Genomic DNA, 27,929 nt, shown 5'->3' with positions numbered 1-27,929 from the left:
CCCCAGCAGAGAAACCGGTGAAAGTGGTGGGCAACTTTCCCTCGCGGCGCGTTCTCTTCTACACAACATCTCTCTCTCTCTCGGGAGAGAGCGCGTATAACAGTTTGCCGAGTGAAAACGAGGCACGAGGACGCTGCCGAGAGAGGAGGCCGAACTCCGCCTGCTTTTCACTTGGCGGAGGCGTCCGCCTGCCTGGAAATCCGTCGAGCGTTGCGGGCGCAGCAGTTGAAAAGCGTACGCCGTGAGCGACAGACACGCCGCAGTCGATCCGTTCGAGTCCGTTCCGCTCCGTTCTTTCCGCTCAGCGCCGAGCCGGACGGATCCGTAGCCCCGCCCGTGGAGCACTCCGCCGGAATTGAAGCTGCTAGGAGCCAAGGAGCCTGACCAGGTGGTCAACTAATCCGTAGTTAACTCCACTAACCCGCAGTTAACTCCTTGGAGCCTGGATTTCCCTGCTGCTGTGCGCGTGTGTGTGTGTCTGTGTACAGTGGCAAGTTGGAAGTGGCAAGTGGCAGGAGGCAGGAGGCAAGAGTTGGGGGGCAGCAGTACGTGTCGCCAACAGAATTTCCGAGTGCGCCGGGTAACGCGAGACGGGATATTCGGAAAACAACCTGAAATCCATTTGCCGCAATTTGAGAAACCAGCGACAACAACATGTGTAAATGCTAACGAGCGCGAAAACGCGAACATTTTGATTGATTTTTGATTGACATGCCACTCAGCGCGTGCCACCCAGCTCGAAAAGTGACAAAAGAAAAATAACAGTGAGGCAGCGATAAAATTAAACAAACAACAAACTTGAGGAGCACTCGCTGCAACATGTATTCACTAAAAAGTCAAACAAAATATTGAAACGTTGTAAGCGATTTCGGGTCTAACAAATAATTGCCTCAAGGGCTGTCAGCGAAAGTGCCAACGCAAACAAGAAAAAGAATATATGATCCACAAACAAAATGCAATCAAATCAAGGCCCGTAAAAACCGAAGAAGGAAAATCCAGTTGGGCAAAAAATCAAACAAAGTAATAATAAAAATCCACAGCATCAGGCGGCTAATCAACTACGATATACATATAAAAAAAGCTGAGTTTGGCAACTGTTTTTCTGGCTTCTCGTTTGGATTTCTACTCCCTTGCTGTGTCAGTGTAGTGGTGTATTTTATTTGTATATATATGTATATTGTATATATATGTTTCATGTATTTTCGTGCCTGGCTATGAAAAAAGGATAAAATATGCCGACATTGATTTTCTCCTGCGACAACAACACCACCATCATCATCATCGGCTAAGCAACAAAAGCAACATCCGCAATAAGAATCAGGCGAAAAAAGTTGCAGGATTCGACGAGGGCAAAGTTTTATGGACATTTTCGGTATGTTGTTTCTAATTTCTGCACTGTTTTAGTTATTCCGCTTGTTGTACATAAAACTCAGCAATATTGCTGTCAAAGTTCTGACAGTTTGAACTTTTTATATGCTCGAACTCCTTCCCATCTTATCCCGCATTACGATTTTGGGGTCGAAGGGCCAAATTCGATATTTGTTATGCGCAAAGTTGCTTGTTTAATTCGGTTAAATGCTTGTAAATAAACAAAAGTGCTCGACTTAAAAGAGTTTCTCACGGGAAGTTGGCCGTTGTGAGGATTGCCTTCTTTGGGGGATTGGTAGTGAAGTTCACCAGGAGCCTGGATTTTTAAAAAAAGAGTTCCAACAACTTTACTCAGTACTTGATTGCAGATACTGCCTTTTTGGAAGCATTCTTGGCCTCTTGCCATTAATTTGTTCAACATTCAATTAAGCTCGTGTAAATTACGGCTGTCAAATGGCTTGCGAACATGAAAAAGCCCCTTTGATAAGGTCATTTAATTAGCAAACACACAAAGTGCCCTGAAGTAAAACTTGCTGATATTTCAAATGTTTGTGCTGTGGCTTTGGCAAATTTCGGAAAGGGGAAAGGTGCAAGAACCACAACAAAGGACCTCTCCAAACACCAATTTTTAACATCCCCGTCTGCTCGATACTGGATCCTTTTTGGGTAAATCGGGGGTTACACTGCAAGTATTTGGAAGTCGTGTGTTTGCCTTGAAATGAAATGGAATCGAGAAAATGCCGAAGGCAATGCCTGTTCAGCGCTGACGGCGTGCAAATGAGAAAATTCATTATTTAACATTAATTAGGGCTTATTATGCACATTATCAACACAGTGGAGCGAACACGCACACACGTATGCTAACCGCATTAAATGTCAGTCAAAGACTCCACTAAGTAAACACAAGCGAATGTAACCTTTGCTGTGTGTGTGATTCTGTGGACAACTATCAACCACACCACACCAGCCCACACACACACTGACACACCCACACAATCGCACAGGCTCACGGGCACGCAGCACCGGTGAAAGTTTTACTTTCCACAGAGCCCCCCACCAAAACCCCCAAAAGGAAAGTCAGGTTCATAATTCAACGCCCATCAGAGGAAAACGGGGAGGGAGGCGCGGTGGGGGTGGCCGGCAAGGAGCAAACAGGAAGCGAAGCGGTAACAAAAAATAAAGGCAACTTATGGAAATGTCTCGGCTTCAGCTAGACTAAATGCTACCCAGCTTTCGACTTTTCTTTAAACGTTTAATGAAATATAACCGTGCGTTTAGAACATATGCATATATCCAGTTATGTTATGTAAATTTCCAATTAATCTATTCCAAAAAAATATTTTTTTTTAAGAATACAGGCAATAAAATGGAAAATTCTAAATTAATTCGGTGCGTTCTTGTGTGCTGCTCTTGCATCTTGGCTACCTGGCCCAATATGCCCAGCCCAAAAGTTTTCAGCAGCCGCCGGGTGGGGAAGGTGTGTAAATTATTCAGTAAATTGTTAAGTAAATAACACGAAGGGCGCACGCTGAAAAGCAACCGAAAGACAACAATAACAGCAGCCAGAACAACGGGCACAGACATCAACACCGTCCAACTCCGTCCCGTCCCGTCCCAACTGCCTCGTGTCTAGGGTAGCTGGGGAAATTTACCTCTCATACATGGATATGGCGGTGATGATAATGGCGGTGATTCCGGGTCTGATGATAATGATGATGATGATGTTCAGCAACTGAAGCCAAGGCGAATGATGACACGCCGAACAGTTCACGGCTCAGCGGAGTTGCCGGCAGCAAATGTACAATAAAATAAACACCAAATGTGGAAAGCTTGCCCCGGGCCCTTCGAACGAAACGGAACGAAAACAAAGCCGGAAACGGAAGCAGCTATGAGAGTTCAGGGGCTGGAACGACTCTGAACGCACTCTGAACCGAGTAAACAATGGCGAGAAATTTGTTAGCCCAGGAGCAGGAACCAATGCAGGAAAGTCGAGTGTAGACAAAGGCCCTTCGAGTCCCTCGGTGTCCAGTCCGCCCACAAATCGGCGATGATTGTGGAGGATTCAGAGGCGTCAGTGGCAGAGCTACAAGTAGTAAACAAATCGCACAAGCAGCTGAATTATTCCGCATGGCGAATTAAAATTCAACCTCATCCGACTGACTTGATAGATACTTAGAAATATTAGTCAGGAATTTCGGGAACCCCAACCAAAGTAGACCGAAACATTTTTTGTTGGTGTTTTATGCGATTTTACGCGCAGTTCTGTTTTTTTATAGCGTTAAATTTGTTTTGTATAAAATTTTGAAAACAAGTAGTTAATTAAACATATTCTTGACTTTTTTAAAGGCTTTTGAAATGTATTCAAGTCGGAGCCAGGAGCGACGCGTATCCCTTAGGGAAGTGCTACTTTGGGCCCAAACTTGTAGTTGGCCATCTCGCTGAATATTAAAATTTCTTTCCGAATAATTTAAAGCGTTTTCCGGAGTCTGGGTTGATCGTGATGCTTTTCCCTTCCTCACGCGCTTGGAAGCCTGAACTCTGGACACTTTCCGGTCCTTGGTTTCATCTTGGTTTGGTTTGTTGACTACGCGATAGAGATCCTTTTCGGCGGGAGTCATTTTGCGCCATAAGGAGGACTTTTCTACGGACATCAGACCAGGATTTGCTTGACGGATTTTGCGCAGAAAGTTTTTGTAGGCCGAAGCGCTGTTACTTAGACGCACCGGTACCATTGGAGGCACCTGCTTTTTGGCTGCATTTTTCAACGACTTTCTGGGACTCACCACACCTCGTGGCTTTGAAGCTAAGCGCTTAGTTGACTTTCGTAGCCTTGGGGACGATCTCTTGACCTTACTGGCTTTACTATTTCCAAATTGAAATTTTCTTGTAGTTTGATAAGCCGGATTCAAACCAACTGCATTTAAAATTTCATCACGATTGCGCACTTGATTACATAATTTCAGAACATAGTTTTCAGGACTAAATTCCTCTTTTTGCTTGGATGTCATTTCCTCCCACTTCGCGATGGCCTGCTGAACACTTTCCCGTGGTATGGAACCATGAGCCAAACAGAAATCCTGAAGAAAGTTCTCAAACGGCTTATTCCTTACTGACACTGAACTAGTAGACATGTTGCTAATTTCGGAAATCACATCTTTTGATGTCCGTTTTTGTTCGTTTGCACCAAACATTCCTTGTGGTTTGCTATTAGTTGCAACATTATCGATTTGCTGTGTGGCATGGCGCCCCAGACTGGAAATCGACGAATTTGAATACCGCATTTTTCTGGGCTTTTCAATAAATTGAATATTTGGGTAATTCTTGGAGTCCAACAACTGTTCAGTGCCTTGAATTATTATTTTCGACAGCGTACTCGTCTTTTTGATTTGGGCTCGAATGTGTTGATCTGCATTGGACCTTTTCGGTAGACTCCGTTTTGAAACAGGCGGCATTTCGTGGTTCGCTGATGAATGCAATATATTTAAGATAAAAGTCGAAAAATAATGGTAAAGAGACATACTTTTGCGGGCAAATGCTTATCTGTGCATTTAGGACACGAAGTCGTTCGTAATTTATGTGAGCAGAGTGTTTTATTTTCGTTGCAAGAACGGTGTAAAAGTAAAAATTCCGAAATAATTATTTAATTGAGTCTACAAAGTGTGTGCTGTTTTCTATGCCGATAGAATACTGGAGAAAAGTAAAAGCAGGGGCAGCTTTGATCTCGGCATGCTCTCTACCCTTTTTAAACCAAGTTAAAATATATATTTTTGGTAGGTTTTCTGCTATAAATATTGAAGATTTATATGCCGCACAGCGATTGGAGGCGCACAGAGCCGGTTGGGTCCATTCTGCATCCGCAGAGCTCCTCCAGATCTGGGCCAAAATCTGGGCCGCAGAGTGCTCAGACGCAAATGACATGCAAAATAAGCAGGACCAGAACCAGTGGAACCATTGAAACCATTGAAACCATTGGAAGCATGAGCCGGAGCAGGCGGGCCACTTACTGAGCCCCAGACATCCACCAGATAGGGTTTATTAGGGCACCGAGACGGCATCCGTAATTTATGCGGGTTTCGAGTAAAAATGTTTGCATAAACTTTATGCAAAAATATGCTCTGGCCAACGCATGCTGGGCTTCCATGGGTTGGGTGGCTGTTTCGATGGGCGGCTGGGTAGTTGGCTATATGGGGGGCAAGGTCTCTTGGCAGAAAACTCTTGGCCCAGGCACATTAACAGAAATTGATTTTCGATTTTTCCCCCACTCGCTCGTAGATTCTGCTCGGAAACAAAGTATGGAAAATGCTTTCTAGCTGAATTAGAAAATAAAGCAATTTGTTTTGCGCATTTTGTGTCGTTTCGGTTATCCTGCAGAAAGTTTGATTAGTTTGTTTTGCATTTGTTTTGGGCGTTGGGAGCGGATAATGTTATTAATGTTTCCTATAGAGTGCCCTAGAAGTTGATCGAACTCGGAGCACTGACCAAAAAAGGTTTGGCAACATATTTGCCGAAAGTTTGGGCAGGGGTTTTTAAAAAAGTTTGCCATAGTGTGTTTGCGGATTTTCCATGAGAGTTGTTTTTTGTTACACACTTTCAGGCACCGGTTTCTGTAAGCCTTTTCAGTAGGAACTTGTTGGTAAAAGCCAGGTTAGCTGGCTTCCACCTTATGACACTGTGCAGAAATGCACTTTGACCTCGCGTGGCTTGCTGAGAGTTCAAATGGAAGGGATTAAATTGCTAAATTGTACGAAAGGTAGAACCTCAACCTTTTAACTTGTTTATAAAGCTTACTTTAACATACTTCTGCGACTAATTATAAAATATTTGTTGTTCCTCAATGGAAAATATATAAGTAAAATAAATTCTTAAAATGTTTTAAGTATGCTTTAAAGCCCAGCAAACAAAATTCGCCGGGCCTTATAAAAATGTATTGGAGTGTTACCCTCCACGGAAACCGGAGAAACCCACCGTTATATGCGTAAACTGATTGGGAATTGTACGAGGATAATCATGAACCACCCTTAGGAGGGGATGCATTTTGTAGAAATTAAAAACCAGTTACCCGAATTAAATGGTCGATCTAAAGCTTAAAACAAGCAATATAATATTTCGCAATTTACCTACTTGCACTTTAATAATTCTCAACTCGTTCTAACACTTTGGTCATGAGGACCATTCCTCATGGTTAAGAAATACGTTGTACAATAATATGTAAAATATATTTTCCATTTCCTTTTATTTTGTTTTAAAAAAGCGTGGATTGCTTGGCCTCCAAAAATAGTTACCCCCTCTCTAAAAATGTGGCTCTCTTTGGCATTTTGGCAAGGTGCTAATTTGGTTTTTCACATCTCAAGATCAAAGAAAGCCTTCAAGTTTTGCCCACTTAAAACCTTCTCGATTTGCAGGCCTCCCACAGCCTTGACCACATTTCCCGGCCAAACTGACCGTGACCAGAAACAAATTGGCGTGCAAAGTGCTCGACAAATCAATTGCAATTACCCGGCAGTGTGCCATCGGGGAAATGGGGCCAAGTTGAGATGGCGCGGGGCTGCTGTTGGGGCCAGATGTAAAGCATTAAACAATTCCGTTCGCCTGTTATGCGCCGCAATGAGCCACGAGCTCAATCAGAAAGTTAGCCAAACAAATTGCAAACGAAAACACAAATGAGATACGTTTTCGGCCGGGAATCTCTGCTCTCGCCCGACTTTACTTCTGGCTTTGCATTTACTTTGCTTTTTCCGCAGCCGAAAAACGACAACAAAAACAAAAACAAAAACAACAACTACAGGAAGGCGAAAAGTTGAGGGAAAATCAGGCAACAATAATAACGGCAAGGGCTTACTCCATTTTTCCGCGGAGAGCGAAAGCAATTTCCGTTCGTTAAACCTACATTTCGAAATTAAATTTTTTACACTTGAGAAGCTCGCAGCTTCAAATATTTTCATTTTCAGACGCGGCGCAATTATGCGCCGTCAGTGGGGGTGAGTGGGTGTGCAAGGACCTGGCAACCCTGGCCAACTCGAACAGGAACCAGGCAACCCCCGAACTCGGGCTAAGACCCATTTCTCGAAACCTCCCCCGCCAGCCAGCGAAACAAGTGAGTTGTAATGCTCTGTAAGGTTGTGACGCCTTTAAAACTTTTGCCCGGCGTCAAGGGATGATGGAGCTCAGTTATCGACTACTTTATACCTATTTGGAATTATTTGAAGAATTTAGATTTGACAAAAACAGTGTTCATTGAAGGTAACTTTTATTTAAACAGAAATAGAGCTAAATGGAGCTAATTTATCGACTACTTTATACCTCTTGAGAATTATTATCATTGAGGGTGACTTTTATTTAAACAGAAATAACAAACAACAAGGCAGAATGCGCTTTATTTTTACCGTACTAGTATGACAGCGGTACAAAGTGTGATTTTGTTGAAACCCCAAACAGACATACCCGCAAAAGCCTCTCATAGGGTACTAAAAAACCATCAGCAATGTTCAGAAAAGCTGAAAAATATACACGAAAATATTACTCAAACAAATGCCGCGTCTGCCTACGTCCCCGACCTTTGACCCCCAACATCCGCCACTCATTACGTCTTTCGGCGCAAGGAGCGTGGAATAAAAATGTTGACTCTGTTTGCTGCGGTTACCCCTCGTGGTCTGCGGGGGAAGGTTCTATAGGGGAGGGCACGGATGGGCAAACAAAAAATGCTGCCGAGTATTTAATATCTATTGAAAATGATTGTGGAGTGTGGAGTGCTTGAAATGGGGCTCGACCTTAAGGAGATGAAAATATTATGCTTGCTTTTCATTATGTTTTCCATCGCTGGCTCAACAACTTTCGGTGCCAGCTTAATTGAGGCATTATTTTGTGTCATCGATTTTGGCTCAGCCTAGCCCCAAATATGCTTTCGGTATCTGATCACACAAGCCGCCCGATCCCATCTAATTTATATTATCTGTCTAATTTATATGGCACACGAAATTGCGAAACAACAACCCTTCCATGCCTCTTGTTGGCCAGAAAAAGGCAAAGTGCTGGACGAAAATTGGTAAAAAGAAAAAGGATCCAAGGACCGCCAATAAAATCTGTTTTATTTGCATGCCCCCGGCGAGGACATGGACGTGGCTTTACTTTTGCTTATTCAAAAGGGGCCTCGGGCTAATAAACGGACAATCAGAATTCGAATAAACTGGATGCAATGCGAGCGGCGAGGAAACGGAATTAAAATGATAGTTTACGGCTTTGTTTTTATTGGATTGCAGTACGAGTTTGTTATCTGCAGCAAACAAAGGATTAGACTTTCAGAGCGCTGCAGGAAGTTCAAGTTGTAGTTATGAACTCTCAAAGGTCAAAGGTCCCGCTCCTGCAGGAATGCATCAAGAAAAGTTGCGCGACGCGTCTGGCATACTACGGCGCCATTAAATAGAATATTTAATTTTATTGTCGCCCCCACAGCCCGTTTGGCATTGTCCTTTGTCACCAAAGATACATCGCACACACCCACAAAAGGGTCCAGTTGCTTTCGCAAAATGAAGCGGCTCGCATTTTTCGAGGCTTAGCTACAAATTTAAATTCCGAGCATGCTGCTCCGTAGGCTCCAAAGGCATCCGGCATCCAGCATCCAGCATCCAGCATCCAGCATCCAGCATCCAGCATCCAACACATATTTACATATTCTCCTTGCCCGTTTCACTTTCCAAATTTTTCACCCAAAGCCATTTTATATTAAAAAAAGCGGGAGCAACAAAACAAAATGGAACGAAAAGTTTTATTCATTTCTAATATGAAACCCTTTTGCGTTGTTTTTTCAGGTTGCTTTTGGGAGCACTAAGCCGCGGATGATTAAAACGATAAAAAGGTGGGTTCCACAAAATTCCAGACAGCTTTAACATAATATTTTTGAGAATTCTTTAAGATTGAGTGTGCATGTACTACGCTAAATATTGCTGAATACTTGTTTGGCCTATAAATATTCAAGGGGAATGTAAGACCCAAAAAACAAACCACTAATATAGGAAATATGTATTACTTGTTTCACTTTTTACGTCAAATTAAATAAAACATGTAAATGGAAAGCGACACTATGGCTTTGAAGTAAGTTTTCAATTTGGTGTAATATTTATTTTTCTTTGTGCGTTTTTGCCACCGAGCTGTCATGCGCTGGCCCATTATTTATTTATGATTATATTTATTTATTTATAAATGCTATGTGTACATATGGGCTATTCATCAAAACGCATGCAATATTTCATTGGGTTTTAAAAACAATATTTATTCGCCTGCGGGTTAAAAGTAAAACCAAGAGTTTTTGCCTGTTTGTTGAATCTGCTACTTTTTCTTCTCGGTTTTCGGGCTTTATTAAGTGAACGACATACAAATGGCCAGAAAAATCGCTGGCAATGGTCATGTAAAAGTAACACCGACAAACGGCATTCGCAATAAAAACGAAGTTGATTTATGAAAAGACATGAAATGTTACCATGTTAAGGTCACATATTTGTGGATCTTTGTATTTATAAAAACGGGGTGCAATTTTTGACAAGTGCTGAAATATAGTTGGCTTTCCAGTTTCTGTTCCACATCCGTCTTTGATTTCTATAGATGCACTACCTGCAGCACAGATCCTTTGTGAGAATACATGTTGGATAAATAACGCAATCTGGGAGTCGACTTCCACTTGTGTACCGACCCAGTCCAGCTAGGATCAGGATAAAGGTGAAAAAAAATGGAACTCGTTGGGAAGAAAGCATTTTGCGGACTGACGAACACGAAGAGAATCCACTGACTTAAAAATATTTCATTTTTAAATAGGAATAATTACCATTTACACGCATTAATTACTGCAAGCGCTCACGTAATGTTTTACAATCAATACGTTTTGTAGATTCGAGACAGCTAGAAATTGTATAACAATATTCTAGACTGTACTAGAATGTGGGACCTAATTTATAAATATTACCTTAAGGAACCCAGTTCTTTTGCTGTCCATTATTACCCCATACACTCAATTCGCGCCAGTTGTCTCCAGTTATCTCATTAGATGTACTTGCGGCTGGCGAGGTGGAAAATGCGGAGGAGAATGGCTCCATTTTAATTTCTTTTTAATGCGGTACGAACTCATGGTCTAAGCTTCTCGCTTGGGGTAGGCCAAAAAAATTAATTATCGTTGGCAAACACGCTCAGCGCAGAAAAGAGGATGGAAAAGTGGGCGGAGCTGGGCGGAGAAATCATTGCAAGTATATTGTAAGCCGGCGAGGCTGCGCGTTTTTCATTACATGAGCGTTGTTAAGCTAAAAATAAATTGCTTATTAAAAAGCCTACCCCGCACATGTACGAGCACAGCCAGGTGGGTGGTGTTTTGGGCATGGGATGCGGTGGTGCTGAGAATGGAGCCACTCATTTACACTCGAGGGGACACCAAAGCGAGATGTGGAGGAGCTGTTAGCAGTGACAATGCGGAATAGAGCGATGGAGGCAGACATCCAACTGGGTGTGAATGGCAAAGCCGCCAGGAATCCAGCCCACTCCCACTCTGCGCCTTTCTCCAGCTGTCTGGTCCCCTTTCTCCGATTCTGCCTGGCTTTCTGCGCTAAGCGCGAGAAAGTCCTTGAAGCAATCGACTTAGTGCCTGGCTGTGGCGTTGGTACATATTTAGTTTGCATTTACATGGCGCACAACAAGGACATTGGCATACAAAGGCACTGGCAGAAACGGAAGCTAGGCAGCAGTTAATATGCTTTATATGATAATTTTGCACGCAATACTACGTAGTCCAGATTAATCTTTACTTGCATGCAAGCAATCTCGAATGTCGAAGCGCAATATCAATCTTGGATGTAGCACCCGTTTTTGTCAGTGTCTGAGACTCCAGCTAGCACATTTAATTTCCTACACATTGCACCATGTCCTGATAGATTAACTGGATATTGGAATGCCACTCCAGCCATGTACATATGTGCTTTGCTCCAAATGAGCGCTTTATAAATATGTCCTTGTCAGCGTCCGAGGTGGGGACCATTTGCCACTCCCACGCTAACTTTATCTGCGCCAGGACCCGGACAGCAGGCCTGATTGGATAGACCAGAGTTCGAGAGTCAAGGTATCCTTCCAGTCCGGTGCGGTTGTGTGCGTATCCTGTATCCTGCACGCTTCAATGAATTTTTGTCAACGTGATTCGCATTAGAATGTGTATTCAAATGAGCACATAATTTGTTTGTTTGCTTCCCAGCTACCCCAAGTCTGCGAGCATTAAGATATGTCTGCATGTGGGATTGGACTTCCTGCGCAGGAGGTGATCGACCTGACCATGCCAACTGGTGGATACTGCGATACTAGCAAAGCATAATAGCCAGAAAATTCCAATTCCAAGGGAGCAAACCTGTTTCGAGGCAATGATAAAAGTTGCGTGATTTGTGTGTTCCATAACACCCTCTCTGGCAATGGGTATCACTTGCCGGCATAAATATCGAAGCGTGCGGAGCCGGGTATTTGGCATTTTATGAGTGCAATTATGTGTGGCAGGGTGTGCGTGTGTGAAATAGAGACTCTCTGGGGCAAGTAAGTAGGTGTGGGAGCGGCGCTTATAAATTTCGAACAAATTACAAATAAATTGGAGTTGTCGTGGCAGCGCCATTGTCAACCCCAAAAGCAATCGCTGCGTAGAGGCCCCACTAGTAATTTAAAATATGCAAATTTCCCAGAGCTCTGTGCTCCAACCCTCCGAGCCCAGACACACCCACCACTTGGTGGAGTATTTATTGCGATTCGCATTGTCGTCGCCGAGATCCGTTTTAAAGACAATTTTCATTGAGGTTTCCCCCCCGCCCGCCACTCCGCCTGCCCGAAAAACCATAACATTTAATTTACTTAAGTTCACTAAGCCGCTTTGGGGCCAATCACTTTGACGAATATTGCGTCTGTTCCGCATTTTAATTAAACGTATAAACCCATGTGCAGTTCGCATGCCACATGGATACAAGTTCGAGTGGATATCTGTGCGGCCGCGGCTTACGTTTTGTCATTTCGTCCTGGTTTTGTTGGTGTCTTATGTTTGATTGATGGACGCAGCTTTGTGCAACTTTTTGTGGCCGGCGAGTCAACGCGAATTGATTTAATGCGAAATGCATTTGTGGACTCTCGTTTTGATGGACAATTGGCAGACACATGGTTCCGTTGATTGCATATGGCCATAAATATAAATTCTTTAAACCGTGTATGACTGAGTTGCAGCTCGGCTGGCGAAATATACATTCCGCCGAGCGAAGTAATTCATTGTGCTGCTGTATGCTGGCAATAAATAAGTTGAAATTGCTTATTGAAATACAGGATATGTGTAAAATAAATACTACAAATACCTCTTCTCGCTGGTTTATTATATTGCTTTTTATTCCATATATTCTTTTAGCTTTTTCATTTTTTTTAATATAGTTCAGTGTACTGTGCATATTTGCCAAGTTGCAACTGTTTTGCTTTCCCTTTTAATTTCCAATTCAAAGCCAGCCGCAAAAATGCAACAAATAAAACAGCAAATGCTTGATTTTTCCAACTGAAAATCACAGAAAGTTGGGCGAAATAGAAACTACACAGAAACTCCACTTCGATATTGTTAGCTTTGAGATCGCGCACAGCAACTAATGCTTTGACTTTCAGTTAAACAAGGGCAAACAGTGCCATTGTTGTAGAAAAAAATGGGAAATGTTTAGTTATTACTCTATTCTTGAACCAGCTCTATTTTCGCGCATTTGCTGTTCGCATAAAACAATAATAATAAATTGTGTGGCAGTTCGGGAAACGGGCATTTGTCGCTTTGAGTTTCCACTGTTGCCAAGCCACGCCCACTTTACCCAAAAAGCCCCCAGTATCATGCCCTGTTAACTTTCACTATTTGTGTTTGTGTTTTCCGGGACCGGAAAGTTCTGCGCCTCTTTTGCATTGAATTTATTTGTTTGTTTTTGCGCCAAGGGGATTTGGGCAAATTATTTAAGCCTATTGAACCTGCCGGTTGCCTGGCTGTGGTAATTGCGTAACCAAATAATTGCTGGCTTCTTGATTTCCAGCCTAACTACTTAGCCCTGGCTTTATTAAATTTACAACGGTACAACTTGTCGTATACTCGATGCCAAACGTTTGCCTGCGCAACTGAAGCCGTGTTATTAAAAATGTTCCTACCAACATCGCCGCTTAACTTCAGTTTGTGCTTGTCTTTTCGCCTTTCAGACCGGATTCCGTGCCACCCTGCCCCTTTGGCCTTCGGGCTCCTGCGTTGATAGACTTTTCTGACGATTGCGATTGAGGCGAGCCAAGCGATGCAGAGAGCCCAAAGGCATAAGGAAACTGGCGCCATTTTGTATTCCGCACACAGACACATGCATACCACACACACACTTGTGTATATCCCTATTTTAGTAGTGTGAGTGTGTGTGCCAAAGTGACGATAAAACATTTGCCTCGATTGCTTAAGTATGCCATATCAGGAAAGAGCTGCCAAAGCTCTGGAAATGGGGGATTGGACTGAGGAGATGGAGGAGTAGCTGATGAGCAGCTTGTTCCTGCACCCCAGCGAGTTGGGTATTATGATACCATTACGTAATTCTATGAGCGAGCATGGAATCTTATATGCCATTAGAAAAATGGTGCAAACTCAATTATTGATGTGCCTCGTTGGCAAATCACACTCGTATGCGAGCATGTCTCGGTTTCAAGTGCCAAAAAGGGTTTTTTTCACAGAAATCTATTTTCATTGATTTTCTGCCTGACTTTTCCTAGGCGTCTTCGTGAGCTGTCTCCAAAAATATGCAGTTCCCCTTTTATAGGTTTTTACGTTACATTTTTATGCATATATGATGTATTATTAGAGGAACTGCAATAAAATATATAAATAAATATAAATTCTTAAGCCGCTTATGGTGGAACACTGAATCTCCAAAAGCTAGCAGAATTAATACATCAGGAATTTGGTATACTATTATTGCCATACATAGCCCTTTTAAGACGATTTTCGCCGAAACATTTATAGTTTTCCCAAGTGCTCTACTCACACTGAAAGATAACGACTAAACGTTAGTTGGGTGTCGAAAAGCGAGGGAAGCTGCTCGGTGCTCTGTTAATTTAAGTAAAAAGCATTTTGCCTGATGTGTTTATTTGCCACGCCTACCGAAGGACCTCCCTCCCGCAACGCCTCCCTCGCACATACACACAGAAACACACACACACACAGATACATAAAACAGCGTTATCCTGGTGCTCCAATATCACTGATAATTTAGTTGGTCTCTTGTCCTGGCAGCGTACATTTATTGTTTGCCATGTAGCAATGGCTTTATATAGAGGAGCTAAGCGAGTGTCCTTGTATGGGTTAGCCCAACATCTGTGTGTGTGTGTGTGTGTGTGTGTGTGTGAGTGCTTTCGAATGTGTTAGTTCATTTTTGGCCTTTTGCCAGGCCCGACACATTGGCGTCCTTTTATGCGAAAATGAGTTGAGGCAATGTGTTGGGTTTGCTATTTTTCGCATGTCTTTTTTCGTTTTTCTCATATCATTATGAAACGCTTGAATGGGTTTTCATGTGCAGTAGTGTGCGTGTGCTGTCTATGTGTTGTCTGAGGGTGTACATAATGGGGCTCATATATTTGGCTATTGATTTAGAGCGGCGATAAGTTAAATATTTAATAGATTTTATCGGGAATTTAATGCAGCAAAGGCGGATGAGATGAGGAAAAGCATTTCCTAAACGGTATATTCGAGTCGTTTATAAAGGTTGCCTTAATATAAGTAAGCAGAAATGTTCAAATTTAATTCAGCCTTTTGCTGCTTTTCATTATTTTTATTACTATCTAAGCTGTACCAGAATGTATTTCAATTTAGTTCATGTAAAACATCGTTTTATCGGCGGTTTTGTGTATTTCCCAATTTGGCTTATTTCCAAAAAATGCGCCAACGTCGCCCAAAATATCACACACTTTCAATGCGCACACGTATCTGCATCTGTGCTCGGGTTTGTTAAGCAATTATGCAAATGTCCCGGGCAGACATGCTAATACATTTTTCGGTAAATAAAACATATTCGCGGCAGCTTTTAATGCCGCCAAATAAAAGCAGCAGCAACAGCAAACACACGCCCAAACATAAGAAAATAAATAAATACGGGAAAAGTGCACAAACATTTTTCGGCCAACATAAATTATGCCAAAGCATGAGCCGGCAACAACAATCGGCAGACAACCAAAAGCGGCAACAACAGCAACAGAGCCGCAACATCATTGTTGTTGACCTACAAAAGGGCAGCGGGCGAATTTCCATTTTCCCGACCAACTTTTACCGCGCAAGTCTGCGCAAATTGCGGCCAATTAATTAGCTGCAGTCGGCGGCCAGTCGGTTCGAAATATGTGCCCTGTAATTTAAGGTCGCTGCGACACTTTAAGGCCCAGAACTCAGAGTCAGCTGCCCACAAATTTAATGGCAACACATAACACCAATGATTCTCGGCATCCAATTGTTATTATGTGGATTAAGGCATTAGTACGTTGTGTAATTGGCTAAGGAAAATCAAGCGTATACTTATGGCAGTTTAAGTTGGCTCAGAATTATCAAGAGTCTTGTCGCATTTCCCACTTAGGCAGCTCTAAGCCAACTAATCCGCCAGTTGCCATTTTCAACCAAACAAATATTGTGGGCTGCTGTCTTATTGCCACGAAAGACATTTAGTGCCCGGGCATCATTAGAATACTTGCCTTGTTAATAAGATTATGCTGACGTATGCAGGCAATTCCGCGGGGAAAGCCAGCTGAAAATGGCTGGAAAGTGTGTGTGTGGGTAGCACAGCTGGCAAGCAGTGTTTGCAGCACCGCAAAAGCCAGGGAGCCAAAAACCCACCGAATTTTGACCCGGGGGTTACCTGACATTTAATCAAGGCACAGCGCAAAGGTAAACAAACGGAAATAAGCGAAACTTCCTGTTGCTGTCACCGGGTTTTGTTGCTGCCGCTGCCTGTTTGCTGCCTTTCTGCGCATACGAAACGGAAATACAATCAAAATTGTGTAATGTTTGCTTGCCACCAGCACAGGCAGCATCAGCTGGCAGCAGGAAATGGCGAATGGTTTGGGGTTCCAGGGGTTTTCGGGGGTTTTGGGGCTCTTCTTGGGGACTCCAAGGGGCACGGCGGGTTAGGGGCCTCGCCAAACACGTGCCAGATTGTGGTGAGGGTTTTTAGTTTTTTCTTGCTGCGCCCAAAGTCCCTCGAAATGGGTTGATTTTCAGCCTTTGATGGCTGGCTTTGAGGTTTTGCCGAGTGCTGACAGATGTGATCGGTGGATATATTTGCGAAACGCTAATGAATTTTGGCAGCCATAGAGTGATTAGCATTGTGCCAATTAAATATTTAATGCTTCCATTTATTTGCCATGTTAATGCGCGCATTCGATATGCAAAGGCAGAACCGCGAACAAGAAACTCACATTTCGACTTATTGGCCCACTTGTAAATGCAAATGGGTTTTTCCCCGGAAAAGCCTGGCGGAGCCGCCAAGAAACCGTGAAACATTCGACGAGTGTCAGTCGTAATTGATGTTTTGACAAGTCAATCGTCAGCTAATTGGAGCCGCATATGAGGCATGTATGAATTAGAGCTCGCAAATCATGGAATCGAATCAAAGTTGTCAAGTGGTGACTGGCATTGATATGGAAAGCTAATTAATTATTTGGAGCACAGGGAGGCAGTCAAAAACTTTAAATATCGAACAAAAAACCAAATTATATCGACAAAATTATAAAATATTAACAAAGCCATCAAGAGCTCAATTAATTTGGCTATTTAAATATTTAATTGAGGGTTTCTAATTCCACAAAACGTCTTCAACATGTTTCGAAAGTCATTGCCCTCGTGAAAAACTTTAAACCCAAGCTCAGTCGCCAATCTGGTGCCTTAATTTGACTTTGAATGCGATTGAAAGTTTCGTGAGTACGGCAAACATTTTTTGAGTTGCCTTGAACTTTTTGCCGAGAAAGGCAATTAATTTATAGCAAAGAAGGTTCAGAAAAGGTCATTGACAGTTTTAATTGGGGCTTGGTTTCGTTTTAGGTGAGAGATAGATACAAAGTGAAACACATTGACGGTAAATCAAAGTCCTTCCAAATTGTGTAATATACATAAAATATAATATACCATGCTCAGAAAAAATTACTTGCTATTAGTGAGCCCTCAGTCGAAACTATTCACACCTAATCTCCCGATTTCACGCCTTTGATTCGTGGAATATCCTGCGACACAGTCGACAATCAAACCCTTTCAGAGCGATGGCAACGCCCATTTTATTTGCTACAAAACAATTTCCAAAGTCATATTTTATGCCATCAAAGGCATTTGTCATTTATGCACAAAATGTGTGGCAATTTGGGCAAACAGTTGCCAAAACAGAACTGTGTAGTTTAGAGCGAGTATCTGACGAGTGAGCACGATGTGGGGGCTGTTTGTCGTAAAAATGTAGGCAGAAAGGGTGAAAATGTAATGGAGAGTAGGGATACTAGCTGAGGAATGGGGCCAACAATTTAGCAAACTTGTGCTATTTGTCTCGCTGCGCAGAAATGAAATAAATACAAAAATATGTATAGAGCGAGCATAGAAAAAGGAAATGGTTACGCAAAAAAGTTGACAGGACGAGCCATTTGAGTTCGGCTCTATCCTGACTGACAAATTTTTCCCTTGCTTCTGGCTAATAGTAAAAAATATGCGCGATGGAGTTTCAGTCTGACAGCTCTCGAGATTGCCACGAATTCGTAAGCTTGGCCAGAAATATGTATATGTAACCATGGGGAGATGTGCAGCCAGTTCAGAAAAAAAAAACGAATGGAATGAAGGGCAAACTAGCGAAAGCCTTCTATGTTGTATGTTACATACTCTATAGGCCTAGATACACTTTGTGGGCTTCAGATATTTCAGAGATTTAATTTAATATTGCAATATTTTTCTTAAGAAACACTGCACTTAAAGTCTCAATATATTTCTTGGCGTAGGTCCTGAAAATGAATTCTTTAGTAGGGTATTCCAGATTTCTATTCCTAGTTACATTTTCCCTGGCTCTGAGGACTCGTCAAAAAGTTCACTTTCTAAATGTTGTTTTTCCACTATTTCATGTTGCTGGAGAAACGCCAAGCTACACATACATACACTCAGAGAAAACCTCACCCACGCACAGACATACTGCCGTGCACTTTGCGTTTATTGTAAGGCAATAAATTCGCTGGATAATAATTTCAGTCTGGCGTCATAGCAATGATAAACTGTAGATGATATATTATTGCGTTTTTAGTAGAATAAATAGCGTCAAGTTCTCTCCGTTTGCGGCCTTGGTGGCAAAGTTGCTGGCAGAGTTGGTGGCAGGTTTTGGCGGCAGGACGCGCTGCTTACCACAAAATACAGGCCAGAACGCGGTCTAAGCCGAAGAGCACATAAATCTCATCGGCGGACCATCCGCCGCCCACTCCAATGCCCATGATCCGGCATAAAGCCCGTTCACATGCAAAGTGTTGTCTCGTGTTTGCAGTCTTGTACCGCCCCCGTTTTAAAATGCCCCGTTTTTATGAGTTAGTGTGACGAGTGGCCATAAATTTGATGGCTAAGAACTGAGTGGCAGCGCATATATATGTACATTTATGCCGGCAATCCGGCTGAAATTTACAAGTATTTTGGGTGCTTATAAATTGGGTGGATGAAAGGTTGCGGTTGCAGGGAAAACCAAAGAGCGCAGAGCAAGGATTACGCAAGATATAAATCATGAAAGAAATCCAGCGCAGAGGATATTTTCCAGGAAACATTTAAGGCAGAGAACAAAAAGGATTGCCAATCGTGGAGTGGATTGAAGTGGAGTGGCTGAAAAAACTAAAACAAACAGTTGGATACCCATCAGAAATATATATATACATATATAACATATATACATTAAAAAAGCAAGCCAACGCAAACAATCGAAAGACGCGTCAGGCTGACAACGAAATTTGCCGACTGTCAATGCCAGGCTTGCCAAGGAAAACCAAAATTAAATGAAATTTTTTGCGTATATTGAATATGTACATAAAACGGAAGTAAAAGAGTTGATGGGTAACTGGTTGTAGGGGGTATGCTACAAGGTGCTCGAAATGCCGATCGATTTTCGCAGGGGATGCAGGCCAGACAAATATTTGCCATCATCTGGAAGGGTTTCGAGTGCCTTTGTCGTCTGTTTGATGGCTGATGTCCCGGCATAATGTGATTGACTTTAAGAATCGCCAAAAACTTCGCCATTCTCTCTGTATGCCCGCAACGTAGAAAATTAAAACGGCCGGAGCGGCCCAAAAACCACGGTAAATAAGCTTCGCTTTGGGCCCTTTTACGCTTTTCCATCGACGGTCAATGGAGCGTTGTGCCGAATTCTCCGTCTGTCGTAACGTGAAATGAAAGCACGTAGCATTTTCATTTCGGTCAGTGTGCGGAATGCCAATTACAAGATGTGGCGGCCACTTGGCGAAAAAGAAAGTACTTACTTGGGAAAAACGGCGGGCCTTATTGTTTAAAAAAGTGACCTTAAACTATAGGAAAAATATAATATTGCGTAAAAGTTTTGTAGAAAAATGTAGTTAGCTACATTAATATGTTTTATTGAAATAGCCAATATATAATTTTTTTTTACATTTATATTTATTTATTCGCAGTGCATTTTGCTTACACAATGGCAGCTGTCTTAAGCCAAAACTCATTGAAATGAGACGCGCATTGTCGAAGCGTGAGAGCCTCATAACCAATAGAAGCCTATTGGGCCAAATTTTTAAAAATTCTCAATTCGGCTCAGTTGTGATGGTGTAAGAAGCGACGTGAGTTTCTGAGAAAACTCAGAAGTTCTTAAGTATGCCAAGTCAATCTATTAGGTATGAAAGCAGTGACACAGCGGGCAAAGCCACTTTTTAATCATTTTATTTCTTGTATGCTCATCTTAATCGATTGGGCAAAATCAACAAGCAGTTGAATTAATACTTTTTTAAATCAGACAAAATTCTGAAAATGTTCATTTTACCTATCTCATTGTACGAAAAACGCAAAGAAGACTGAGCCACAGAAAAGAGTTTTAAATTTAGGGCTTGCAACTGGAATTTTTATTTTAAAAGTTATGCGTGTGGCATTCGAAACATCTTATAGAGCATGTGCCTTTTCCCGTCTGTAACTTTTCGCCGCTTTTCCAGCTCGTCTCTTTATCCGCTCTCAGTTTTCCGTGTCTGTGTGTGTGGGAAATTTATTATATTCATACGTGTGTCTGTGCTTCTTTTCGGCCTTCTTGTGTTTCGCACTTTCCTTGTTTGCTAATGGCCTGTGCCCGAAAAGTATGCCACATGGATTTGTCCCACGGCCGACGGGACGGCTACTTGATATGCACACCTGGCAACCACGCCCCAAAACGCTCGCTGGCAACTTTAAAAGCAGGTAACTAGCCAAAACGGAAAGGAACCAAAGCTGGAGTCCTTATTTGTTCTTACTTGTCCTTGTAAGAAAAGCAATTAGATATGTTTCTAGTATTGCTGCCTCTATATCTAACGAATATTATCTGTTTATTAACTTGAAAGGTTCCCGCATAAGAGTCCTTTCTTTCGTTGCCAATTAAGCTTAAATTGGGTAATGATTTCATCAAAGGCATCTTGAATGCAGGATGCAGTTATACCTGTTCTCCACTTCGGCGTAGCGAAACCAACTATATATCACAATGTCAGCGCACTTAACATAGTTTATCCTCGTGCCTCCATCTCTTTCTCCTCCGCCATATCTGTCTCTATCTCTATGCCCCGGCTTATCATCCTCCCACGCTGCCATTATGCACACGTCGCACATAACCATAACGATTATGTTAATGCTCTGCAGGGTGGTGCAAGAAGGAGTGAGTGGGTGGTTGAGTGGGTGGCTAGTACACCTTGCTTCAGGCTTGTTCCTATGCTGGCTGCCAGTTCGTCATTCGCCTTGGCTTATTTCTGCTTTATTTACATGCTCTAAGTAGTTGTAATGGGTTCTCCGCAGTCGCGACAAAGTGTTGGCAATAAAGCCAGATCTTGTCCTTGGTTTTCAGCCACGGAGTGGCCATAGAAAGCATGAATACATGGCTAGTTTTTCCATTTTCCTATGAGGCACGGCTCGTGATGGGATTGCGCTAACGAGCGTGTGTGTGTGTGGATAATGAGAGGCGCAGTGAATTACACAAGACATTCAATGGTCGAAAGGATTTTCTGGGGTCGTGCCCGAAAATTGTGAATTTGGAGTGCCATTTCCATGCGATGAACGTCATGATGGGGCATTACGACGCAGGCACCCGAAAAACTCAATTGCGCATGCAACGGCCGCTGGGAAAGCGTAAAACTTTCAATTTGCGTTAATGGCATTAAATAAAGTCACTTGCACGCACCCATACGAACATAATCTCGGCAACGGAACAGGAAACGGAAACCAACACCGAAACCGAGACCGTGCCCATACCACATTCGCTCACTGGCCAGCCACTTAAAAAAGGTTGCCAAAGCCGCTCAAATGGGCTCGTGTCCTGGGTGTAAGTGCAGGTCTGATGCTTTCTTTTGCTTCGGAAATCGCATTAAAAATCATTGGCGAGCCATTTGCAAGGTGGCCAAAGCACGACATGATCCCGACCAAGAAAATAAATAAAAAGTCGAAAAATAAAAAATAGCATGCGTGGCGGCAACAAGGGTTTCGTTTTCGTTAAAGCGGCTGAAAGCAGCTAAAAGCAGCTGAAATCTGGCCAAAAACAACCGACCCGGCGAAGGGAGCTCGCCAATCAGGCAGCAAAACAACACGAAATGTCTGAGCGGAGGTTGGAGAATGTTGTACTTTAGATAAAGTTACCACTGCTTTGTGTTTGTGCTTGATGTTTTTTAGACTTTGTTACACACATTCGACATGCAATGCACGTAATGCCACAGAAACACATGCACACATACTAACTAACAAACACCTGGCAAAAGTTTTCCTTGAGAGACTTTTATCCCACTTTGCTTGTTGTGATATTTTCCTTCCCCAGTTTGTACTCTTGCAGCGAGTGTGATAAGTTTTTCTAAAAACTTTGCCACGCCCGAAAGCAGAAATACGTATCCCAAGTATATACATGCACATAAATTTTTTCTTTAATCATCATTAAACTTTTTAAATACGTGTCCGTTCCCAGGAAGTTAAAGATAGCTGAAAAGTTTTTGCTGCAACAAATTTCAATTTAAATATTCCGTAAATTCGTGTGCAGCAGTATTCTCGAATGCATCTTTCTAAAGTTTTTATAACCCAGCACTAGCAATAAACTAAAAATATTTCACGGATAAAGCTTAGGCAGGGTATCTTAAGTTTGCATTGGCCAGCCGTGCTTGCTTTTTCACTCAGCCTGATTTCTTGGGCTCCATTGTTGGGTTTATAAAAGAGAAAAATTGACGCAGAGAGTGGGACAGCTCAACCATTTGCCAGGACAAACCTCAGCTGTTCCCCCGTCACGCATCCGCCCCGTGGGCCAGTGTCAAAAGAGTGTGGCTCACTTTTCGGGGCAAGGCCGAGCGTTGAACATGATTTGTATTTTACGTACATGCCGTTGAGTAAATCACATGCACAAACACAGACACTTCAGAAGCCCAGAAACTTGGGCATTTACCGAAAACAAACAACAAACAACAAACAACAAACAAACAGCTAACAGCTAACGGCGAGCAACAAACACTGGCGAAACAAATTCGAATCTCTCTCCCAGGGAACTTCACTTCACTTCGATATCTGCCCTCGACTCACTGCAGTAATAATAATAAAAGGAATTGTTATTGTTTTCTATTAATTTACTTTTGTTGCCGACTGTTATTGTTCTTTGCCACTGTTCTGTAGTTGCCACTGCCGCACGTGTGGGTGTGCTGCTCGGTGTTTTGTGTGTTACATTTTTGTGCTGTTGTCTGCATTTGATTTGATTTGTTTGGACTTGATTTTATCTGTTGAAAAATTGCTCAACCACGAGATCTGAGCACAGGGTCTCTGCGGGAAATTGTCTGTCAGGTCGGCAGTGAAGTGAGTAAATTGATATAAATAGATTTGAATTTGTATGTGCAATGTTGTTTGCAACTGAAAGGCGGAGAAAGTGGTTGGATATCAATGAAGCTGTGTTTTCAGCAAGCTCCTTAGAGTTGCGTGTTTAAAAATGTGGAATCCTTTGATGGATACACAGGCTCATAATCTTAAAAGCAGGCTTGCATCACTAGGCTAGTAATCTGAACAAGCTGCACAAATTCCAAAAATCCCATAAATGAAAAATGTAATGCTCAGCACAAATATCATTGCCAAAGTGCATTTGTAACAAAGAAAAATACTTGGCATAAATTCGTTTTTCCACAGTGCGGGCCTATTGCAATAATAATAAAAGCAAAATACTCGAGCACGGCCATGCAGAGCAATTTCGAAATATTTCTCATAAAATGCCGCGCTTATATAAATATTTAAACTAAAGCAGAGCCACGAAAGGCATTTCCCTATCTGCACTTAGGACTCGTCTACAAATGGCAAATAAAAGCCCTATGCCAGCTGGCGGCGTTGTGTTTTCCTGGCCAGCGAAATCGGAACTCGACGAAGGAGCTACGTCTCCGAATTCCCTCCTCCCGGCCCACATCCTCCATCTTCCTTCGGCATCGATCCTTGGGCGCCACGCTGACTAAGTGAGTGAGTGATGAATAAGTCCTGTGTGTGCGTGGCTCTGAATGCGAGTACTGGGATCTGGGCCAAGCCAGCTGTCCTTGGGCCAGAAAAGCGATTTTCAATAGAAAACTCAAACTGGCAACATGTAACAGATTGCTCAAGAAAACTACATTGCGTGAGATGTTGAACTGGGCTGAAAATTTGATGAGCACGAGCTGCAGAACTTTATATTTGCGCCAATAAACAGTGTTTTTAATTAGAGGTGCAAGACAGAAAAGTAAGAAAAGAAAATAAATATAAAAGGCAGGATGGAAAGAAGTTAATTAATATATATTTCTATTCTATATAAACTTAATAATAATAGTAGTGATATTCAATGCTTGTTATCTTTTGCTGGAATGAATTTTTCACAGCTGTTTTAAAAATCAACGATTTTCTGCTCCACCGAATTTTCATTCGCAGCATTTGCAGAGGAGCCTGTCAATTGGAATTTGTTGTTCACCGAGTTGTCTTCAATTTGTTGCACGCACTTTCGACGCCTTTCGGTTGCAAGTTGCCTTTGTTTCCGCATCCAAGGGGCAGAAGAGGGGTAGAGCATCCTCGGCAGAACAGGACACAGAACTGATATAAGCCGAGTGTCTATCTCGCATCTTGTTGCTGTCATTCCAGGCTAATGTCTTCGCTCCATTTTCCCTTTTTGTGTTCAATGTCTATCGTCATTCCCATTTGGTTTTCCGCTCGTCCTTGTCCTTTTTCCCTTTATTTTTCCCAACCAGACATTGCACTGGGCTGCTGTGTTGGCGTTGTTTCTTCTTTCTGCTGACACAGTTGGTAGTTTTTTCTCTGCGTCCTTGATACACATCATTCAAGCCTGCTTAACGTGTCCCATCATATTAACTTGGCCAAGATGCCAGCGAATGTTGTTTTCCCGCCGGAGCTGGCATTTATGCTAAAAGGAAAAACTGCTTGTCAGTGAGAGTGGATTGAAGAGGGCGTTTCCGTAAATTAATTATTTTATTAAAAGGAACTTCTTCTTTTCTACTTCCAGACTGGACATCTGTCAGCAACACTCTTGAATGGTATGTAAATGAATTGACTTTAAGTTTGATTTGCACTCTAATTAAATATGTTAAGATGCCCAAACTTAGCACACCGTCCTTTGCAAATCGACTTAGAAAATCCGTGCACCATATGAGCTACTATGAGCGCAGATTTTCGGCTTAGCAGAGTGAGCAGTGAATTTTCTAGGAAATGGCCAAATGCCTCGCAGCGCATTTGACTCTATTAAAAAGAGCTCCCTGGGTGGCTTGGCACTTTGGCGGGGCAAAGTTAAGCAGCTTATGACCCAAACTGATCAATAATAAACGAATTTGGTTGGGAGCCCCAACTCATTATGGATGCTCCGGGGTCTGGGGATTTTCACTTGGAAATTTATAATCCACGGTGCTAGCTGCAATTAAAGGGACTTAATTGTTTATTAATGCGCACTTCCCAGCAGCAGCGTGAAAAAAGAAATTAATTAGTTGCTATTTTAAATATGGCGCAGACAATTTAAAATGCCACGCCAGTAAAAATACCACTTCCATTTGCCACGAAGGGCCGATTCCTTTGATTTATGCTGCCTGCACTTGTTCGAGGGGCTGCATCTGAATCCGATGCTGGTTCTGCTTTTGGTGCTGAATCTCTATCTGTATCTGTATCTGTATCTGGGACTGGAAATGGAAATTAAAATGGGGGAGCCAATTTAATTGCTCGCTGGATTTTCACACTAAGTCCGTGCTTCCTGCAAATGGCACAAAAATAGCCCCTTGAGTTGGGGAACATCACGAACGGGAACACAAGAAAGGGGGCGTGGCGGGGGCAGGGGGCGTGGAGCGTTGGGGCATGTCGTGTGATGATTAATGAGACAATTTTTATGACATCGCACAGTGGGAGCGCGCATGTAATAGTCTGCCCACATAAATATCCAAAATGTCGAAACATTAAGTGGAAATGGGCAAAGATATTAAACTGATTACTTTACTACTGCTCTAGGGTACAAGGAAGGCGCTTTAAAAACTTAAGATATTTCTTCGCAGTCAAGGAACTATGCAGTTGTGAAGCAGAATTAGAGCTCATATTGAAATGTAGTTGGGAAAGAATTTTTAACAAGTTGATGACTTTTTTATGGCCCATAAAACTGCTTTGAGATTGTTTTTAAATTCGAATTAAGCACGTTCTCAGAATATTAAATATTCTGAAGATTTATAAGGTATATATACAACTTAATGGGGAAACGGGTTAAACTAGTTAGAAAAATAAACAATGCGGCTGTCAATCCCTCACCACTGTGCAGTTGCCACAAAGTCGAATCCAAGGGGCACGAAGACGTGTCGCTGGCACATGAATAACATGAATTGCGTTATGAAAAATGTACTGCAGCAGTTCCAGGAGATGGATTGATAGCTGGGAATGGGATGGGTTGGGCTGGTGATGAAAATGAGGGGAATTTCGGGGTCCTCGGGTCTCCTCGGGTTTTCGGTGTTTGCTGCCATCATTACAGAGCTGAGCGATAAGCGACGTTGCATGCGGCGACACAACCGACGATTGCAATTTGATGGATATGAGTGTATTCACACATGTGCGTGTGCCAGCGACAGACAAGAATGCGAATTGATGTGTCACGTGGGTGCAGTGCTGCTGACTTTGAGGGATTTATGGGGAGCGTTGACAGCTGGCAAAAATTAGCTGCCAGTCCGTATTCGGAAATGCGAACTCCGAACTCCAAGCTCCTTGCAAATGCCCAACTCCTGGCGGCATAATTAGCACAAACCCAAAACTTTTCGACTCCGACAGCCAGTGCTTACAATTATTATTGCTCTGGTTGTTAGCCAACCCAGGCTGCATGCATAAGCGACTGGCAACTCAAATTTTGAGCCCGAAATCCCAAAATGTCAGTGGCCAACAGCAGCAGACAGTGGAAGGCTGTCAGGGGACAGGACGTCAGACAGGAGCAGCTGCTGCCTGCCAACTGCCAGGACACCAGTTTGCCGGCTTTCCTGCTCGTAACAATGCAGCAGAGCACTCAGCCAATCTGCAGCAGCTCTCAACGCTCTCATTATTCAAATGTATTTTTCGATTTGGCCAAAAGTCCTTTCGAGCATCGTTCGGTTAACAGAATGAGTTGCTACTGAACGGAACAACACTCGTTGAGTAGGGAAAATACATGATTAATTGATGCCGGATTTCGGATTGGGAATTACTTTTCTTGATCATAATAAGCATAAGTTTTGTTACATTTTTGTTATTATTTTTATGCCAAGCTAAGATATCTAATGCTACCTCAATCAGTAAATGATCGGACAATTTGATACCTTCGTTTTTATTGTAAATGCTTATAATATTAACACATATTTCCAGCAAAGCTTACAAAATCAGAGCATATCCTCATGCTCTCGAAAAGCTCTTCCCAAAATATTCAGAAATATTCCAAGTTATTTTCCGGCTGCACCGGCACGAGTCCGTGGGTTTCCCTCTCACCTGTCATGCATTTTCCAGCCAGCTCTCGTGAAATCGCCGTCTTCCGCTCCTCTGGCCAGCCAGCTACCTGTTCTATTGCCGTAACAAATCCATTTTACCTGTCAGCTTTAACGCGTAAGCAAATGGCAAAACGGCAGCAGCTGGCTAAGAAAGAGCGCCAAATGCGCAAAAAGCGCAAAGTGAAGAGCTATCCGCATACATGGATGTATGTGTACGTGTGCGTGTGTGTGGGTGGTTGCAGATGAGTGTCAGGTGGGCGTGGCACGGTGGGAGGGGCTCTGATATATTGCAGAGCGCAATTAGAGCGCAGACCGCAGAATGGAACGAAACACTGGCTGCCGTGTAAACAAGCCACAATTGCGCCACCGAGGAAGAAAAT

General features: G+C 42.7%; 3 protein-coding genes across 6 annotated transcripts in view; 1 reads left to right on the top strand and 2 right to left on the bottom strand.

Moving 5' to 3' along the window:
* The first annotated feature begins 186 nt into the window (after positions 1–186).
* The window catches only part of LOC6543011, a 41,515-nt gene continuing 13,772 nt past the window's right edge, over positions 187–27,929 (top strand). The window contains exons 1-3 of one of the 4 annotated variants that reach the window (XM_001969790.3): positions 187–1,372; positions 9,174–9,220; positions 25,080–25,110. The gene's annotated coding sequence lies outside the window, so the exon portion shown is untranslated. Of the gene's footprint in view, positions 1,373–9,173; positions 9,221–9,434; positions 9,457–25,079; positions 25,111–27,929 lie in introns of those variants that run through there. The other 3 variants (XM_026978941.1, XM_026978940.1, XM_026978942.1) reach the window with 3 other exon arrangements.
* On the bottom strand, positions 3,601–5,052 carry LOC6541996. The gene is made up of 2 exons (XM_026978943.1): positions 4,889–5,052; positions 3,601–4,831 (listed from the first exon to the last, which is right to left on the bottom strand). Exon 2 carries the CDS (start codon positions 4,818–4,820, stop codon positions 3,684–3,686), a length of 1,137 nt encoding a protein of 378 aa, XP_026834744.1. The 5' UTR covers positions 4,821–4,831; positions 4,889–5,052; the 3' UTR covers positions 3,601–3,683.
* Positions 9,817–10,134, bottom strand: LOC6543040 (accessory gland peptide Acp33A). The gene has a single exon (XM_001969792.2). The coding sequence runs from the start codon at positions 10,110–10,112 to the stop codon at positions 9,969–9,971; it is 144 nt and encodes a 47-aa protein (XP_001969828.1). The 5' UTR covers positions 10,113–10,134; the 3' UTR covers positions 9,817–9,968.

This window comes from Drosophila erecta, unplaced genomic scaffold, assembly GCF_003286155.1.
Source record: "Drosophila erecta strain 14021-0224.00,06,07 unplaced genomic scaffold, DereRS2 tig00000055-arrow-pilon, whole genome shotgun sequence".
Classification (NCBI taxonomy): Eukaryota; Metazoa; Arthropoda; class Insecta; order Diptera; family Drosophilidae; genus Drosophila; species Drosophila erecta.
This window is presented reverse-complemented; position numbering and strand designations above follow the sequence as displayed.